The following is an 18,527-nucleotide window of genomic DNA, read 5'->3' as shown; positions in this document are numbered from 1 at the left end:
AAGAAGAAGAAGAAAATGAAGAAGAAGAAGAAGAAAATGAAGAAGAAGAAGAAGAAAAAGGAGAAGATCGAAAGAGAAGAAGAAGAAACTGAAGAAGAAGAAGAAAATGAAGAAGAAGAAGAAGAAAAGGGAGAAGATCGAAAGAGAAGAAGAAGAAACTGAAGAAGAAGAAGAAGAAAATGAAGAAGAAGAAGAAGAAAAGGGAGAAGATCGAAAGAGAAGAAGAAGAAAATGAAGAAGAAGAAGAAGAAAATGAAGAAGAAGAAGAAGAAAAAGGAGAAGATCGAAAGAGAAGAAGAAGAAGAAAATGAAGAAGAAGAAGAAGAAAATGAAGAAGAAGAAGAAGAAAAAGGAGAAGATCGAAAGAGAAGAAGAAAATGAAGAAGAAGAGGGGGAAGAAGAAGAAAATAAAGAAGAAGAAATTAAGAGAAGAAGAAGATGAAAAGTGACATCAACAATTAGTGAAAATAATAAGTCAACGTCCCATCCTTTCTACTTGGTAACACACGAATAAACTACAATAGAAATTTTATACTAATTAGGAAAAGTTTCTGACTAGCATTATCACAATTTGCTTAATTTCTTTGGTTCTTTTCAAAAGGTTAACTTAACAAAACATGAAACTCATTCTGTTCATACGAGCTTGGTAAGTAAGCTCCGCCTCCTTCTGGTATTCATGCGTTTCTGAGGCACATGATTGGCTGCTGCATAACTAAACTTCTCCCCCTTTCCTTCTGAGGCACACGATTGGCTGCCTGAATGCTCTAACTCCTCCCCCTTTCCTTCTGTGGCACATGATTGGCTGCCTGAATACCCAAGCTCCTCCCCTTTCCTTTGCCCATTCCCCTCTAACACACGTACACACCACTAACAGCTTGAATGCCCAAAACTACATCTTTACTTCACCCAGTCCCTCCTACTACACATCACTAATTTGACTCTTTCCATTGTTCATTTCCTTTAACTCGTCCGCTGTGATTGGAACAGATTTGGGTTTCACTGGTATTCAGGTAATATATAGTCCCAGGTCTTTCTCTGCCTCTGTGGTGGATAGTGGAGTGTTTCCCATGTGGTATTGGTATGCTGGATATCCCCTCCCAAAGTGCAGTACTTTACATTTTGGTTCATCAAATTGCAGCACCCACTTTTTGTTCCATTTCTGTAGTTTGGTGATGTCTTGCAGGAAATATGCAGTCAAGACATATAATTGACTGTCTGATTATACAAAACTCCCTTTCCTTCATCTATTTCCTTTTAAGACATATTATTGAGTGCCTGAATGCTCCAAAATCCTTCCTCTCATTCACCACTCCCTTCTAAGACACATCAGTGGCTGCCTGAATACACTAGCTCATCCCTATTTCTTTGATTTAACAATTGATTTTTATTTCTCATTTCTAACAACAGCATCACTCAACAGGACTTGGTCTGTCAGTGTTTCCGTTGCATAGAAACATTCAGATTACACATGGGTTATCTTTTTTGTCTTTTTGCTACACTGTTTTGATTTTTTCTCTCGCCTGTAAAGTATTTAGTAGTTTTAAGAATACTGACATTAAGAAGTCTATCAGCATCTCTTTTAGGGTGTCTTAAGCTCAAAATAAGTGAAAGAATCAATAAGAACAGACCTTTACACTGCACCGACATGTTCGTGTGATGATTCCTCTCACTACACAAGGGCAACAAGTAGGAGCCGACAGATCACACTTACTCCTACAAAATTACCACCCACTTAAATATTATCCGATCAGAGCAGACAAAGTGGTGGGTTATGTATCACTCTACTATACTGGTGCCATTGTTGTGATTATTAATGATTTTTTTTCTCGCAGACTGACATTAAGAAGTTTATCAGCATCTCTTTTAGGGTGTCTGAAGCTCAATACAAGAGAAAGAATCAATAAGAGCAGACCTTTACGCTGTACCAACATACAGATTATTAATTTGTTATCATTTCCTGTCACTTCATGTGGTGTGTGGCAGCATGTCTGACTATGATGCTTGTAAGTCGAGTTTAACCCGATAGCAGCGGGAATCATGTTACTTAATGGTCCCTCTAAGCGAGAAAATGAGAAAAAATCATCACTCACACAAACCATTTCATAATATATATCAAAGCATTTCTGATCAGTTTATGTATCATCTATTTTGTGGGGTTTAAATCATGGCACAAATTTGGCCCGTCGCTGCTACATGGTAAAGCCACAAATTTGGCCCGTCGCTGCTACCGGGTTAACACACACACACACACACACACACACACACACACACAGGTTTTTCTGGGTCCAGCCCCTAGACTCACCCAGCCTCAATGTGTACCTGGTTAACCATGGCTAACTTAACCAAGCCTAACCATAGCTGGGGAGGATGAAGCAGCAGAGAAAGGAACCAGATACCCTACTCCATATGTCTTTGGCCTCAGATACATCTACGCTAGTGAGTGAGACAACACCTACGTCAACTGTTTTTGCCATCGCTGAATTTCTATTTCTCTTTACCCTATTTCCCAGAATTTCTTTGGATATATCTTTCTTTCCTCTATTGGCAAACCAAGAATGCCAACCTAAAATGATGAGTTAACACTGGAACATAACTAAAGAAATGTGATAGATGAGATTTGAGAACCACACCTCCTCCTACCCTTCCAATGAGTGTATGCTGCTCCTCTGTGTGGTGTAAAGGATGACCCACTGACTAGAACATAGGACTAGAGAGTGACAAATTAGACTTAACAAAACTGCACCTCCTCCTACCCTTCCAATGAGTGTATGCTGCTCCTCTGTGTGGTGTAAAGGATGACCCACTGACTAGAACATAAGACTAGAGAGTGACAAATCAGACTTAACAAAACTGCACCTCCTCCTACCCTTCCAATGAGTGTATGCTGCTCCTCTGTGTGGTGTAAAGGATGACCTGCTGACTAAAACATAAGACTAGAACAGTGACAAATCAGACTTAACACTTCCACATCTCCTCCTACACTTCCATTGAGTGTATGCTGCTCCTCTGTGTGGTGTAAAGGATGACCCACTGACTAGAACATAGCTATTAAAGAGTGACAAATCAGACTTAACAAAACTGTACCTCCTCCTACCCTTCCCTTGCATGAATATCACCCATTAAAAGTGTTTGCTATTCCTCTGTGTGGTGTAGAGGATGACCCACTGACTAGAACATAGCTATTAAAGAGTGACAAATCAGACTTAACAAAATCCCACCTACTCCTTCCCTTGCATGAATATCACCCATTAAAAGTGTTTGCTATTCCTCTGTGTGGTGTAGAGGATGAACCACTGACTAGAACACAAGGATAGAAGGGTTACAGATGAGATTCAACAAAACTACACTGCATTTTGTTCCCCCAATGTGGTGCAAGATATAGTAACAAGAAAAAAAACAGCAACCCAAACACTACACATAATTATAAAAGAGTGACATACAAGATTAACCTAACCACACCTTCCCTTAATGTGGTGTGAACAATGATAAATATAAAAAAATATATAAATGTTAAATATAAATAAATATGAGTGACAGACAAGATTAACCTAACGTACCTACTTCACCCACACATGAATGCCAATCTTTTCTTGTGTGTTGTTCCCTCAAAGTGGTATGAGTTATGATGAATATAAAAATGACGAACAAAAACACTAAATATAAATACAAAAGTGCTACAGAAGAATAGCCTACCCACACCTCCCTCACTCACACACGTACACCAATCTTTTACTGTATGTTGTTCTATTACTGTGGTGTGAGCCATGATGAAAAGACAACTAACGAAAACACTAAATAGGATGTATTTCCCGCCATATGACGCACCAATAATTTGACAAGGTATAGAAAAAAAAAATAATAAAAAAATAAAAAAATAAATAAATAAAATAAAAAAATAAAAAATAAATAAATCCCTGAACTTAATGTATATGCAGTATTACATATGACCACCTTACTCACAATTATTACTGTTATAGCATATGTTGCTTTGACGAGTTACTGTGCTCTTACCCTGAGTAGCTGTGACTTTGAAATGGTAAACAACAGGGTTGGTTTGTAGATTAACTCACTGCGCTGTGTGCAGGCGGTAACTTTCACCGAGCTACTGAGGGAAATAATCACACAGGGATGCTACGTTCGATGGGCAAGCAATTGGTCTTGATCTTGACTTTCAGGGACCATATACCTAATTTCAATAAGAAATAGATGTTGATTAGTTTGTCAATCATATTGGTTTAATATAGTTATTTTTACAATGAGAAACAAAACTGCTTTTACAATAAACACTTCAGTCATCCACAGATATCCGTTCTTTCAAACATGTATCACAGAAAACATCAGCTGACTGGGCTGCTGCACAGCAGAAATACCCCCATACTAATCCGCCCAACTCCACCCCATGGTTGCCAAGCAGTCAGGTCAGGCAGCACCCTGCTCCACCAAAACTGTACTTGTGTAATAGCCGCTTAACCATCACCCCCAAGGCACCCGGCACACTGGTGACTGGTGCACCGCGGCGGTGTTGTGTTTTGTGTTTACGCCGCATCACACGTGGCATGTCTTCTACTTCCTGTGACCTGTACAGTTTTATCACTTCACATGTCCTCCTCCCATCTTCTGCTTATTCACACTTTCCTTTTCCATTGCATCACATTATTTACTATTTAAATCACTCAAAATGTGTACCTTCGGTGTATACCATGCAGGAGTAAATTTTTTCTGAGTTAAAAAGTGTGCTTTATACGCCGCAAAATAAGGTACAGTAGAGCCCCATTTAGCGCAAGAATTAGGTGGATGAACGCGGTCGCGCTAACTGAATTCACGCTAATTGAATAAAGTAACCAATATGAAAAAAATTATTTGGTGCACACGTGGGTCTGACTTTTGGGTTTGATAATATATTACTCAAAATAATCACTTGCATTAAAAAAAAAAAAAAAAAAAAAAAAAAAAAAAAAAAACTACAATTGGCTGAGCTCTGAAAACATGCTTGTGATTTGCTGGGAGTTCGATGACGTCATCGCCAGCGCTCACCCGGTCAGCGGCCTCGCTGCCTTAAGGCAGTATCACACTTGGACAACTGGCAAATCCAAATTTTCTGGGTGTGCGTCACACACGGCCAAGGTCAGTTGCCCGTATCCACATCCACAACGTAAATAAAGCACTTGCCCTGTATCAACATGGCGTCGTCTGCTAGAGTAAGGGTTCTCGTGGCTTGTGCCGTGCATCATGGCGGCTTGGCGCAATTTTCAAAATTCAGTCTTGGTGGCTGCTCGCACTAACTGAGGCTTTCGCGCTAATTAATTTTTTTCTTGGTAGATGGTGGCTCGCGCTAATTGAGGTTCACGCTAATTGATCTCGTGCTAAGTGAGGCTCTACTGTATATGTCATTCTGGGGACATCTGGGAATTATTGTGTCAAATGGAGGTGTTTTGGTTGTTGGCTTCATAACAGTAACAATAACCCCTAGGCCTACCAAAACCTAACCATCGAGGTAGAAAATGCAGAATTCATTTTTGAATCTTCTTTTTGAAAAAGAGTGCGTCATATATGGTGGGAAATACGGTAAATAAAGAATAACAGACAGTATTAACCTAACCTCACCTCCCTCACTCACACACGAAATCCAATCTTTTACTGTATGTTGTTCCCTTAATGCGATATGAGCTATGATGAAAAAAAAAAAAAAAAAAAAACCCATCAAATGTAAATAAAGAATGACTCAGTAGTAACTATCCACACCTCCCTCACTCACACACACATAGCCCAATCATTAAGTACATGCTGTTCCCTCAGTGGCATGAGATATGATAAGGAAAATAGACCCAAACACTAGAGTATAAATACAGACGAGTGACAGGTAAGATTCAACAGGCAGGAGGCGGCGGCACCTACACACACTCAGCCACTCTCGACACCTTAAATTATGCATCTTTTCCAATCCACCCACTCACTCACACTAGGGCAAGGAAGGGTAGCCACTCCTCCATCCTCGCCCCTCACACTCACACACATATTCCCTCGCTTGAAATCCCTCCCTTAATCAGCCACACCCCCACCAAAAAAGGCGATAAATATTAGAAATTATGTTCCCTAAACCAAAAGACTGATAAATGCAATGCTTCGCCAAATATAAATATTGAATTGTGTGCATAAAGCATTCATAAGTTCGAGGAATCATACGAGGAAACATTAAAAGCTTGACTCATGCGGTGAAAATACGAACAGGAAAGAGCACATAAGTAAAAAAATGCAAAGAAATGTATGTCCTCTCACACACACAGGCACACACACACACACACACACACACACTCATATTCTCTCTCTCTCACATCCTACTAACTCAGGAAAGGTTAGTCACTGCCCCGTCCTTACCTCTCACCCCACTGCTGTGTATGTGACGTTTGGCAAGTGGGCGATTCTGAACTGAGGGCAGCGAGTGTGATCTGGGGGACCTAAGGTGTCGTCTAACCCATAGGCGACTGAGGCCCCGAGAGTCAGACCAACATAGTACGAGAGAGTCATGATGTTACCAGTCAGCTCCCGGTGGTCATCAGGAACCTTCGTTGGCGCGAGGATCATTGGAACCGAGCCCAGGACGCCATTGGTGAGCCCCAGCAGTGCCGAGAGGAGCATTGGGGTGGCCTCTCCAGGGACGAGTGGGGCGGCGCGAGGACCGGCACACACCATAAGCAGCGGCACCAGGAGTATGCGTGCCACCGACCCGCCCACCAGCTGGCGCCGCGTCCAGTCGTACGGCACTGATGCCAACACCTGGGCATGGGCGGGGAGGAAGGGCGGTAAGGTCGGTGCTCTTAGACACTTCCCCTTTTCATGTCAACTATTTCCAAAGGTTGACAAGGGATTTTATAAGGTTCTCATGAAGGAAGGAGTGAGGGAGTGAAGAGAAGGAGAGAGAGAGAGAGAGAGAGAGAGAGAGAGAGAGAGAGAGAGAGAGAGAGAGAGAGAGAGAGAGAGAGAGAGAGTGAGTGAGAGAGAGAGAGAGAGAGAGAGATAGAGAGAGAGAGAGAGAGAGAGAGAGAGAGAGGGAGAGAGAGAGGAGGTAGGGAGTGAGTCAAACAGAGTGAAGGAGGGAGAGAGGGTGGGATGGACAGGAGTAAGGGAGTGAAGGAGGAGTGAGGGAGTGAAGAGAAGGAGAGAGAAGAGGTAGGGAGTGAGTGGGAGAGAGGGTGTGATGGACAGGAGTAAGGGAGTGAAGGAGGAGTGAGGGAGTGAAGAGAAGGAGAGAGAGGGAGGTAGGGAGTGAGTCAAACAGAGAGTGAAGGAGGGAGAGAGGGTGGGATGGACAGAAGGAGTAAGGGAGTGAAGGAAGGAGTGAAGAAGTGAGGGCCCGGAGTGAGAGGTTGGAGTGAGTGAGGGAGGGAGGGAAGGAGTAGACACAATACATAGTTGTTGTTTTCACATTCATGGTACAGAAGCCAAACTACCACCAGGTTCATAAAAGTACCCAAGGAAATGACCACAACTCCTTAGAGAGCCTTGTCAAAAGTGTGCTTGGCTGCCAAAATGTCTAATAAGAATACGGCACTTAAGTCTTGGCAGGACTCAAAAAAAAAAAAAAAAAAAAAAAAAAAAAAAGCCCGCTATTTGCTGCTCCTACAAAAAGCTCAGAGGAGTGGCTGAAAGATTGGTCAATTTCAGGAGGAGAGGTGTCCTGATACCCTCCTCTTGAATCTATAAATCAAAATAATTTCCCACCATTAAAGTTCATTGAAAATAATTAGTATGTACAAAACCATTAGCACAAACACTGCGAAGAATAAGCAATGAAAGGGCTTGCTAAGTTACTTCCAAAACCCCTAAAATTAAGAAACATTACACTATTAAAATCAATGTTGTATGTTCTATCTTTATGCAACAATAGAATTAGTCAGTTACAATGACTATGATGAAAATTCCTGAGCCTTTCAAAACAACATATAGTTTACAATGAAAGTTATTATCACAAATCCAACATGAACACACACACACACACACACACACACACACACACACATACTGGACAATTACAGGAAAGACTGAACAATTATAAGTAGGGAGACTGGACCACACGAATGTAACTCAGGGCCTGTATACCACAACTAAGTAAACACACACACACAACCAGAAGGACCGGGGTTCGATTCTCCGGCCGAGTGAAGATAAGTTGGGTTTATCCTCTTTCACGTGTAGCCCCTGTTCACCTAGCAGTGAGTAGGTGCGCGACGTCAGGCAAGGAGTTGTGACCTTGTTGCAGTGTGTTGTGTGCGAGTGGTCTCAGTCCTACCCAAAGATCGGTACTATGAGCTCTGTGCTCTTCCATAGGGGAACGGCTGGCTGTCTCGAGAGAGACCCGCAGCAGACCAAGAGGTGAATTACACACACACACACACACCAACCAATGCCCCCCCCCCACACACACACACACACACACACACACACACACACACATACACATACACATACACACACACACACACACACACACACACACACACACACTCAAACACAGAACTAATCCACCTTTCCGATGAAGTCAAAGAGGTTGAAGGTCGCCATCATGACCACGGGCATCCAGGACCCCATGCGGCAGGACACCACCTCCGTCACGATGCCCGGGTAGAGGCACAGCGTCACGAAGTAGGCGAGTGCGATGGCCAGCATGTAGTGCCACACGCTGCGGCCCACACGCCAGCGGGCCACCACACCACCTGGGAGGGACAGGAGATGGTGAGGAGGGAATAGATGGAGGAAGAAAGTGAGATAAAAGAAGGAATGGAATAAGAGTGAAAGGAAATGAAGACATGATGGATGGATGGATGGATGGAGTGAGGGATGGGAGGAAGTGAAAGAAGGGACGGCAAGAGAGGGAGGAAGGGAGGGAGGGAGGGAGTGAAAGGCTAGAGAATGAACGAGTGAAAGAGTGTGGGAGTAAAGGAGTGGAGTGAGGGAGTGAAGAAGGGACAGAGAGGGAGCAAGGGAGTTAGAGATAAGAGAAGGTTGGAGGGAATGAAAGGATGGAGAGAATGAGGGAGAGAGGGAGGGATGGAAGGAGTGAGGGATAGAAGAAGGGATGGAGGGAAGGAGTAAGAGAGGGAATATGGAGGGAGTAAGGGAAGAACTAAAAGGAGGGAGGGAGTAGATGAGACTGAGTGAGGAAGGGAGGGAGAGTGAGGCAAGGGATTGAAAGGATAAATAAATATGAGGATAGGAGGGAAGGAGTTAGGGAGTGAGGGAGGGAGTGAAAGAAGGAAGGGAGGAAGAAGAGTAAATAGTGGAAAGAGAAAGTGTGTAGAGAGCGAGGGAGTGAGAGTGAGGGAGGAAAAGGGGGAAGAAGAGATGGAGGAGATGGGGGTTTATGAGGCTGTTTAATGACGGAGACAAGAAGAGTAAGTCTGATGTTTATGAGTTATTGGTCAGCGAGAGAGTAGCATGCAGCCACAGTGTATGCTCTCATAGATACAGAAAGGAGGAAGAGAAGTGAGTGAGTGGAGGCACGAGGGAGGAAAAAAAGGGAGAAGTGAGGGTTTATGAGGCTGTTTAATGATGGAGACAAGAAAAGAGTAAGTCTGATGTTTATGAGTTATTGGTTAGTGAGGGAGAAGCATGAAGCCACAGTGTATGCTCTCATAGATACAGAAAGGAGAAAGAGAAGTGAGTGGAAACGTGACAGAAAAAGTACACACACACACACACACACACACACACACACACACACACACACACAAACAAAACCATCACACACCAACACTAAAACAAGCCAAAACAGACCCACTCATTCACATGCTTACGTTTGATGGCCGACCACATGCGGATGGAGCGGGTGTAGGTAGAGGTGCGGCCCGCCCTCACGTGGCCCAGGATGACGTGCTCCACCCTGTAGCTGGGCGCCTGGGAGTCCACGGGATCCACAGAGGCGGAGACGGGCAGGGTGGAGGCAGAGTGGAAGGTTGCGGTGGAGTCTGATGGAGTGACTGTGCTGCCGATGGGACCGACCTCAACCTGTGATGGAGAGGAATTGTTGTTGTTGTTGTTTTTGTTTCTACTTTTTTGCTTTTCAAATTTTCCTCATTTTCTATCATTATCTATCTATATCACCTCGAACATACAAATTGGGAGTCCTTTTACTGTTTCTACTTCTTTGCTTTTCATATTTTTCTCTTTATCTATCATTTTTTCTTTATTATACATACGACTGGGAGTATTGTTTTCATTTCTTCTTTATTACTTTACATATTTTTCTCATTTTCTATCATTATCTTTTTATGTTATGTCAAACACAAAAATTTGGGAGTACTTTTTTTATTTATATTTTTTTCACTTTTCGTGTTTTTCTCTATCATTTTCTGTATGTCTACGAGACCATACAATTCGGAGTACAGGTAACTCTCGATTTACGCGAGTATTGTGTCCTTGAAGAGGTCGTGTAAATCAAAAACAATGTAAATCAAACAAGAGGTAGGTTTCTATCGAAAAATAAATATTCACTTCATTCAGTGGAGAGAGAGAGAGAGAGAGAGAGAGAGAGAGAGAGAGAGAGAGAGAGAGAGAGAGAGAGAGAGAGAGAGAGAGAGAGAGAGAGAGAGAGAGAGAGAGAGAGAGAGAGAGAGAGAGAGAGAGAGAGAGAGAGAGAGAGAGAGAGAATATCCATATCACCGAGATATCCACTCAGGCACTCAGTCTCAGCTTCACTCGTGTGAGAAAGAAATGAGGGACACCATGAGCGACTGGCTAGTATTGGTACCGGTACCGAGCAGTCTGGTGCCGGTACCGTACCGTATTGCTGGTACAATTAGTACCGGTACTGGTGCCGGTACCTGCCCAGTGCCCACCCCTATTGTTGAGTAGCGTGGCAGCGTGGGTACTGTATTGTTGTTCAAGTGGCGCGCGGGAAGAACTGAGCTCAGATGTGTGGCTGCGGCACCGTGTGAGTCCAGCTGTGTGAGACATCTGGTGGCCACTCCACAGCAGCGAGGGTGTTGTTGTTGTTGAGTAGCGTGGCAGCGTGGGTACTGTATTGCTGTTCAAGTTGTGCGCGGGAAGGACTGAGCTCAGCTGTGTGGCCGCGGCGCCGTGTGAGTCCAATTGCGTGAGACATCTGGTGGCCACTCCATAAAATATTGCGTATAAGTGAAAAAATGTGTAAATTAAACATTTATTTGGATTTTGGACCCCACGTTATTTAAAAAACGCGTAAACCAAACTCGCGTAAATCGAGTTACCTGTATTTTTTTTTATTTCTACTTTTTTCACTTTTCATATTTTCCTCATTTTCCATCATTATCTATCTATGCCACCTCGAACATACAACTTGGGAGTCCTTTTACTGTTTCTACTTCCTTGCTTTTCATATTTTTCTCTTTATCTATCATTACTTTCTTCACCTTACCCTGACCATTCAACTGGGAGTCCCATCTTACTTTCTACTTCTTTACTAATCACATCTTCCACTCATTATAATCATTTTACCAACTTAACCTTACAAAGACAATAAAGCTCTACAGCATACCAGGATGGGGTAGTCTGAGGTGGGGCAGTCTGAGGGCTCCAGCGTGATGCACATGAGGTCCTCGTTGTCCTCGGCCGAGTGGCACTGGTTGAGGTAAAACTGGAAGGCAATGCACGGACTGTCAGGTCGAGACGAGCGGGTGAAAAATAATGATAACCACAACAAACAGAAATAAAACAAAACAAAACACACACAAAAAAAGATAAAATTGTGGGTCTACTGCGACACGTGAGAATAATTATAGGAAAAAAAGTGCGGGTCTACTGTGACACTTGAAAAAAAAAATAAATAAATAAAAATAAATAAATAAAAAAGTGGGTCTACTGCGACACGTACCTGAATGAACGTTGTTTTCTGCACGGCGAGGTGAGTGCCGAGGCAGACGAGGACGAAGACGATGGACAGCACGAAGAAGATCATGGTGTTGGTGCGCTGGTCGTCCAGGAGCAGCTTGGTGACGATGCGATTCCCGGAGATGATGAGTCCTGCCGTGCCTGGTGGGGATGGAGGGGGGGGGGGGGGGGGGGATTAATTTAGTAAGGCATTTCATTCGTCTGTTTTTATTTTTGTGAGTGTGTGTGTATGTGTGTGTGTGTGTGTGTAATAGATGGGAGAGGCAGGAGGGGGAAAGACAGGCAGGGAAAGGGAAGAAAAGGAAGGGCAGGGAAGGAAAGGGAAAAATAAGAGGGAGTAAGGCAAGAAAGATATAACAGGGAAGGGAAAGGAAAGGGAGAGAAGAGAAGGAATATGAAGGGAAGGAAAGGGAAAACGAAGGGGTGAGGTAAGAAAGATAAAACAGGGAAGGAAAAGGAAAGGAAAGGGAGAGAAGGAAAATAAAAGGAAGGAAAGGAAGAACAGGGAAAGAAAAGGAAAAAGGATGGGTAAGCTAAGAGAGATAAGGCAAGGAAGGAAAAAGGAGGGAAGGAAGGGCTAAGGTAAAGAAGGAAAAAAATGGGACGGGTTTAATAGGGTAAAGGAAGGGAAGGAAATAGTGGGATAGGGTAAGATAGGAAAGGAAAGGAAAGGAATGGAAGGATATACACAAAAACATCCATGAAAATATATATTACTGTGTGTGTGCGTGCGTGTGTGTGTGTGTGTGTGTGTGTGTGTACAAGATATATAGATAGATAGAAAAAGTGAAATGAAAGACAAAAAAGAAAAGAAGATAAGAAAGAAGGAAATAAAGAAAGCAGGCAAGAAAATGAGAAAGAAAAGCAGAAAAATTAAATAATATAGGAAGAGACGTGTGTTTGTGTGTGTGTGTGTGTGTGTGTGTGTACTTACTCTCGCCCGTCATGACTGCCTGTGTGTACCTCTTGGGCAGCATTCCTGTGTAGCCGTAGAAACTTGACTGTTGAACTGGAGGAGAGGGAGCGAGGGAGTGTTAGTGAGGGAATAAAAAGTTAGCACACTCATAACCACATACATAAAGACAACTAGGTACAAAAGTCTGGCCCAAATCTTTACTTTCCAAACTACCCTCCACAGATTCTATGCCTCTCTAGGTAGGAAAGGAAGGGAAAAGAAGGGTAGGAAGGGGTAAGATAAGGAAGGGAAAAAGGGATGTGTTTAATAGGGAAAGGAAGGGAAGGGAAAGATACAAAAGTCTGGCCCAAATCTTTACTTTCCAAACTACCCTCCACAGATTCTATGCCTCTCTAGGTAAGAAAGGAAGGGAAAAGAAGGGTAGGAAAAAAATGGGATGTGTTTAATAGGAAAGGAAGGGAAGGAAAAGTCTGAAAGAAGGGTAAGGAAGGGAAAAAATGGGATGTGTTTAATAGGGAAAGAAAGGGAAGGGAAAGGTACAAAAGTCTGGCCCAAATCTTTACTTTCCAAACTACCCTCCACAGACTCTATGCCTCTCTCTGCACTTTATCTCCAGTTTCCTTTCTGGCTGATCTATCTCTGCTGTGGTAGGTGGTCACTGTTCTTCCCCTAAACCTATCAACAGTGCTGTCACGAAGGGCTCTGTTCTGTCTCTCACTCTCTTTCTGTTGTTCTATAATAATCTTCTTTCCATAACAAACTGTCCTATCCACTCATACATGCACTGATAACGAGATACATTGATAAACATAACTAGAAAAATACAATCAGATTCATACAACTAGGTAAATACAACTAAGATAGATACCTCTCCACCTGAAACTGACCTCTCCTTTGGCTACTCTTTACTTTTGTCTACTTTAGGAATGGCGAGTAGTTTTTTTTTTTTTTTTTTTTCACTTTTCGTTGCCCATGAGCCGTCTCCTTTGTTGTAAAAAAAAAAAGAAAAGAAAAAAGAACACCCTAAACCACAATGACCTCCCCCCTTATATATACACCCACCCACACCCACACACCTGTACACCCGAAGGCCACCACCGACACGGACAGCAGGGTGATGCGGTAAGACAGGCTGGGCGGGAACGTGTCGGGCCACCAGATCTCAAAGAAACTCACGAACACCAGCATCACCAGCGACACCACGTACCCTGCAGCATGAGGAGGGGGAGGGGGGAGAAGCCTTCATATTTATGTTCATTTATCATCACCACTATCTCTCCCTTTCACCATCATATTAATTCATCATTGTTATCTCTCCCTCATTATCATCATCACTGTCATCTCCCCCTTCCATCATCATATTAATTCATCATTGTTATCTCTCTCTCATTATCGTATTCATTCATCGTCATTGTTATCTCTCCCTCCTCCTCATCACCATCATTGTTGTCTCTGCCTCACCGAAGACGATCCTTGTGTTGAGTGGCACCAGCTCCACCAGAAGGTTGTTGAGCAGCACCGCACCAAAGGCCACAAAGATGTACACGATGGAGATGTCAAACACGATGGTGGTGCCCGGGTACCTCCGCTGGAAGTAGTCCACGGCGATGGTGAAGCTGTGGGGGGGAGACAGTGGTGGTGGTGGTGAGGGTAAGGTGGTGAGAGGTAAGGTGGATGGGGGTGGTGATGGTAAGAGGACTGTGATGCTGTGTGTGTGTGTGTGTGTGTGTGTGTGTGTGTGTGTGTGGTGAAGGTAATGTGGTGGGAGTGATGTGTGAGTGTGTGGTAGTGGTGGTGAAAGTATTGTAGTGGGAGTGATGTGAGTGAGTGTGTGGTAGTGGTGGTGAAAGTATTGTAGTGGGAGTGATGTGTGTGTGGTACGTGGTGGTGGTGGTGAGGTGGATGTGGTGGTGGTGTGTGTGTTGTGGTGGAGGTGGTGGTAAGGGATATGTTACTCTTTCTTTTCCCTTCCCACGACCTCATATCACTTTCCTCTTTCTGTCCTCTCCTTAGTTAAGCACATGTCCCTCCCACACCCCTTAGCCTCCCTTCCCTTTCTTCCTCCCTTCCTCTCCATAACTAAAAATGCCTCCCTCCCACACCCCTTGCCCTTCCCTCCTCCCTTCCTCTCTAAAGCTAACCATATATCCCTTCCACACCCCTTACCCTTCCCTCCCTTCCCTTCCCCTCCACAGCTAACCATATATCCCTTCCACACCCCTTACCCTTCCCTCCCTTCCCTTCCCCTCCCTTCCCTTCCTTCCTCTCCATATTCCACACCCTTACCTTCCCTCCTTCCTTCCAGCTAACCATATATCCCTTCCACACCCCTTACCCTTCCCTCCCTTCCCTTCCCCTCCATAGCTAACCATATATCCTTCCACACCTGTGTCCTTACCCTTCCCTCCTTCCCTTCCCTCCACATTAACCATATATCCCTTCCACACCCCTTACCCTTCCTTCCCTTCCCTTCCCCTCCATAGCTAACCATATATCCCTTCCACACCCCTTACCCTTCCTTCCCTTCCCTTCCCCTCCATAGCTAACCATATATCCCTTCCACACCCCTTACCCTTCCCTCCCTTCCCTTCCCCTCCACAGCTAACCATATATCCCTTCCACACCCCTTACCCTTCCTTCCTTCCTTCTCCATAGCTAACCATATATCCTTCCACACCTTACCTTTTCCCCTTCCTTCCTCCACAGCTAACCATATATCCCTTCCACACCCCTTGCCTTCCTCCTTCCTTCCTCTCCATATAACCATATGTCCCTCCCTTCCTTCCTCCACAGTAACCATATATCCTTCACACCCTTGCCCTTTCCTCCTTCCTTCCCTCCACAGCTAACCATATGTCCCTTCCACCTTACCCTTCCTCCTTCCTTCCTCCACAGCTAACCATATCCCTACCACACCCTTCCTTCCCTTCCCTTCCCCTCCACAGCTAACCATATATCCCTTCCACACCCCTTACCCTTCCCTCCCTTCCCTTCCCCTCCATAGCTAACCATATATCCCTTCCACCTATACCCTTCCTTCCTTCCTTCCTCTCCATAGCTAACCATATATCCTTCCACACCTTACCCTTCCCTCCTTCCTTCCTCTCCATAGCTAACCATATATCCTTCCACTTATTCCTCCTTCCTTCCCTCCATAGCTAACCATATATCCTTCACCCCTTGCCCTTCCTTCCTTCCTTCCCTCCATAGCTAACCATATATCCTTCCACACCCCTTACCCTTCCTTCCCTTCCCTTCCCTCCACAGCTAACCATATATCCTTCCACCCTTACCCTTCCTTCCCTTCCTTCCCTCCATAGTAACCATATCCCTTCCACCCCTTCCTTCCCTTCCCTTCCCCTCCATAGCTAACCATATATCCCTTCCACACCCCTTACCCTTCCTTCCCTTCCCTTCCTCTCCATAGCTAACCATATATCCCTTCCACACCCCTTGCCCTTCCCTCCTCCCTTCCTCCATAGTAACCATATATCCTTCCACACCCCTTACCCTTCCTTCCCTTCCCTTCCCTCCACACTAACCATATATCCTTTCACACCTTACCTTCCCTCCTTCCTTCCCTCCACACCTAACCATATATCCCTTCCACACCCTTACCCTTCCTCCTTCCTTCCCCTCCATTCAACCATATATCCTTCCACACACCTTACCTTCCCTCCTTCCTTCCCTCCATAGCTAACCATATATCCCTTCCACACCCCTTACCCTTCCCTCCCTTCCCTTCCTCTCCATAGCTAACCATATATCCCTTCCACACCTTCCTCCTTCCTTCCTCCATAGTAACCATATATCCTTCCACACCTTACCCTTCCTTCCTTCCTTCCTCCATAGCTAACCATATATCCCTTCCCCCTTCCTCCCCTTCCCTTCCTCCATGGCTAACCATATGTCCTTCCACCCTTGCCTTCCCTCCCTTCCCTTCCCCTCCATAGCTAACCATATATCCCTTCCACACCCCTTACCCTTCCCCTCCATAGCTAACCATATATCCCTTCCACACCCCTTACCCTTCCCTCCCTTCCCTTCCCCTCCATAGCTAACCATATCCTTCACACCCTTACCCTTCCTTCCCTTCCCTTCCTCTCCATAGCTAACCATATATCCCTTCCACACCCCTTACCCTTCCTTCCCTTCCCTTCCCCTCCATAGCTAACCATATATCCCTTCCACACCCTTACCTTCCTTCCTTCCCTTCCCCTCCATAGCTAACCATATATCCCTTCCACACCCCTTACCCTTCCTTCCCTTCCCTTCCCCTCCATAGCTAACCATATATCCCTTCCACACCCCTTACCCTTCCCTCCCTTCCCTTCCCCTCCATAGCTAACCATATATCCCTTCACCCCTTACCTTCCTTCCTTCCCTTCCCTCATAGCTAACCATATATCCTTTCCATACCCTTACCTTCCTTCCTTCCCTCCATCGCTAACCATATATCCCTTCCACACCCCTTGCCCTTCCCTCCCTTCCCTTCCTCTCCATAGCTAACCATATATCCCTTCCCTCCCTAACCATATATCCCTTCACACCCCCTTACCCTTCCTTCCCTTCCCTTCCCCTCCATAGCTAACCATATATCCCTTCCACACCCCTTACCCTTCCCTCCCTTCCCTTCCTCTCCATAGCTAACCATATATCCCTTCCACACCCCTTACCCTTCCTTCCCTTCCCTTCCCCTCCATAGCTAACCATATATCCCTTCCACACCCCTTACCCTTCCTTCCTTCCTCTCCTTATAGCTGTCCATATCTTCCTCCACACCCCTTACCTTCCTGATCCCTTCCTTCTCCTCCTTCCTTTCCTTAGTAACCATAGTATTCCCTCTCCACTAACCCCTACCCTTCCTTCCTTCCCATCTGCTCATCATCGTCATCATCATATTCACACCGAACCGACTGTGTAAGGGAGGAAGCCAACCCCCAAGTAGATAAAGACTGGGTGTCCACTCTAGGGAGCATTGTCTTATCCCAGGCCCATCATCTCATCATCATCATCATCACTCGTCCACCCACAACAGAACACGACTGTAAGAAGGGATCTGAGAGATGGTGTTATTATTTTTGAGGATATGTTGTGAAGGGTGAGGAAGGTCTAGTTGAGGTAGGTTAGGCTAGGAAGGATGAAGGCTGGAGGTAGGGTGAGTTAGGAAGGAAGGGTGAGGAAGGCTGTAGTTGTGGGTAGGTTGGGCTAGGAAGGGTGAGGAAGGCTGTAGTTGGTGGGTTAGGTTAGGAAGGAGGGGTGAGGAAAGGCTGTGGTTGAGGGTAGGTTAGGTAGGAAGGGTGAGGAAGGCTGTAGTTGAGGTGAGTTAGGATAGGAAGGATGAGGAAGGCTGTAGTTGAGGTAGGTTGGGTAGGAAGGGTGAGAAGGCTGTAGTTGAGGGTGAGTTGGGTTAGGAAGGAAGGGTGAGGAAGAGCTGTAGTTGAGGGTAGGTTAGGAAGGAAGGGTGAGGAAGGCTGTAGTTGAGGAGTAGGTTAGGAAGGAAGGGTGAGGAAGGCTGTAGTTGAGGTGGGTTAGGAAGGAAGAGGTGAGGAAGGCTGTAGTTGAGGTGGGTAGGTTAGGAAGGAAGGTGAGGAAGGCTGTAGTTGAGGGTAGGTTAGGTTAGGAAGGATGAGGGAAGGCTGTAGTTGAGGGTGGGTTAGGTTAGGAAGGGTGAGGAAGGCTGTAGTTGAGGGTAGGTTAGGAAGGTGGAGAATAGTTATTGGGTGAGGAAGGCTGTAGTTGAGGTAGG

The 18,527-nt window shown here is 45.0% G+C and overlaps 1 protein-coding gene and 1 long non-coding RNA gene across 2 annotated transcripts; both read right to left on the bottom strand.

Moving 5' to 3' along the window:
• Positions 1-240: 240 nt before the first annotated feature.
• On the bottom strand, positions 241-4,890 carry LOC126990440 (uncharacterized). Its single transcript, XR_007744370.1, has 3 exons — positions 3,162-4,890; positions 2,744-2,913; positions 241-2,630 (listed from the first exon to the last, which is right to left on the bottom strand). It is a non-coding gene; the product is annotated as an uncharacterized LOC126990440 (long non-coding RNA).
• Positions 4,891-4,967: 77 nt separating this feature from the next.
• Positions 4,968-15,681, bottom strand: LOC126990439 (equilibrative nucleoside transporter 4-like). The gene is made up of 9 exons (XM_050849048.1): positions 15,650-15,681; positions 14,240-14,394; positions 13,855-13,986; positions 12,797-12,871; positions 11,846-12,003; positions 11,510-11,608; positions 9,792-10,002; positions 8,524-8,711; positions 4,968-6,774 (listed from the first exon to the last, which is right to left on the bottom strand). Exons 1-9 carry the CDS (start codon positions 15,679-15,681, stop codon positions 6,379-6,381), a joined length of 1,446 nt encoding a protein of 481 aa, XP_050705005.1. The 3' UTR covers positions 4,968-6,378.
• Between the last annotated feature and the right edge of the window lie 2,846 nt (positions 15,682-18,527).

This window comes from Eriocheir sinensis, unplaced genomic scaffold, assembly GCF_024679095.1.
Source record: "Eriocheir sinensis breed Jianghai 21 unplaced genomic scaffold, ASM2467909v1 Scaffold1646, whole genome shotgun sequence".
Taxonomy (NCBI): domain Eukaryota; kingdom Metazoa; phylum Arthropoda; class Malacostraca; order Decapoda; family Varunidae; genus Eriocheir; species Eriocheir sinensis.
This window is presented reverse-complemented; position numbering and strand designations above follow the sequence as displayed.

Bases quoted from the DNA above. Each gene is read 5' to 3' on its own strand.
- LOC126990439 (XM_050849048.1), bottom strand. From the start codon at position 15,681: ATGGTTAGCTGTGGAGGAAGGAAGGAGGAAGG. The intron at 11,609-11,845 runs GTACGTGTCGCA...ATTGCCTTCCAG, and splicing joins AGAAAACAACGTTCATTCAG to TTTTACCTCAACCAGTGCCA. The intron at 8,712-9,791 runs GTAAGCATGTGA...TGTCCCTCCCAG, and splicing joins CATGTGGTCGGCCATCAAAC to GTGGTGTGGTGGCCCGCTGG.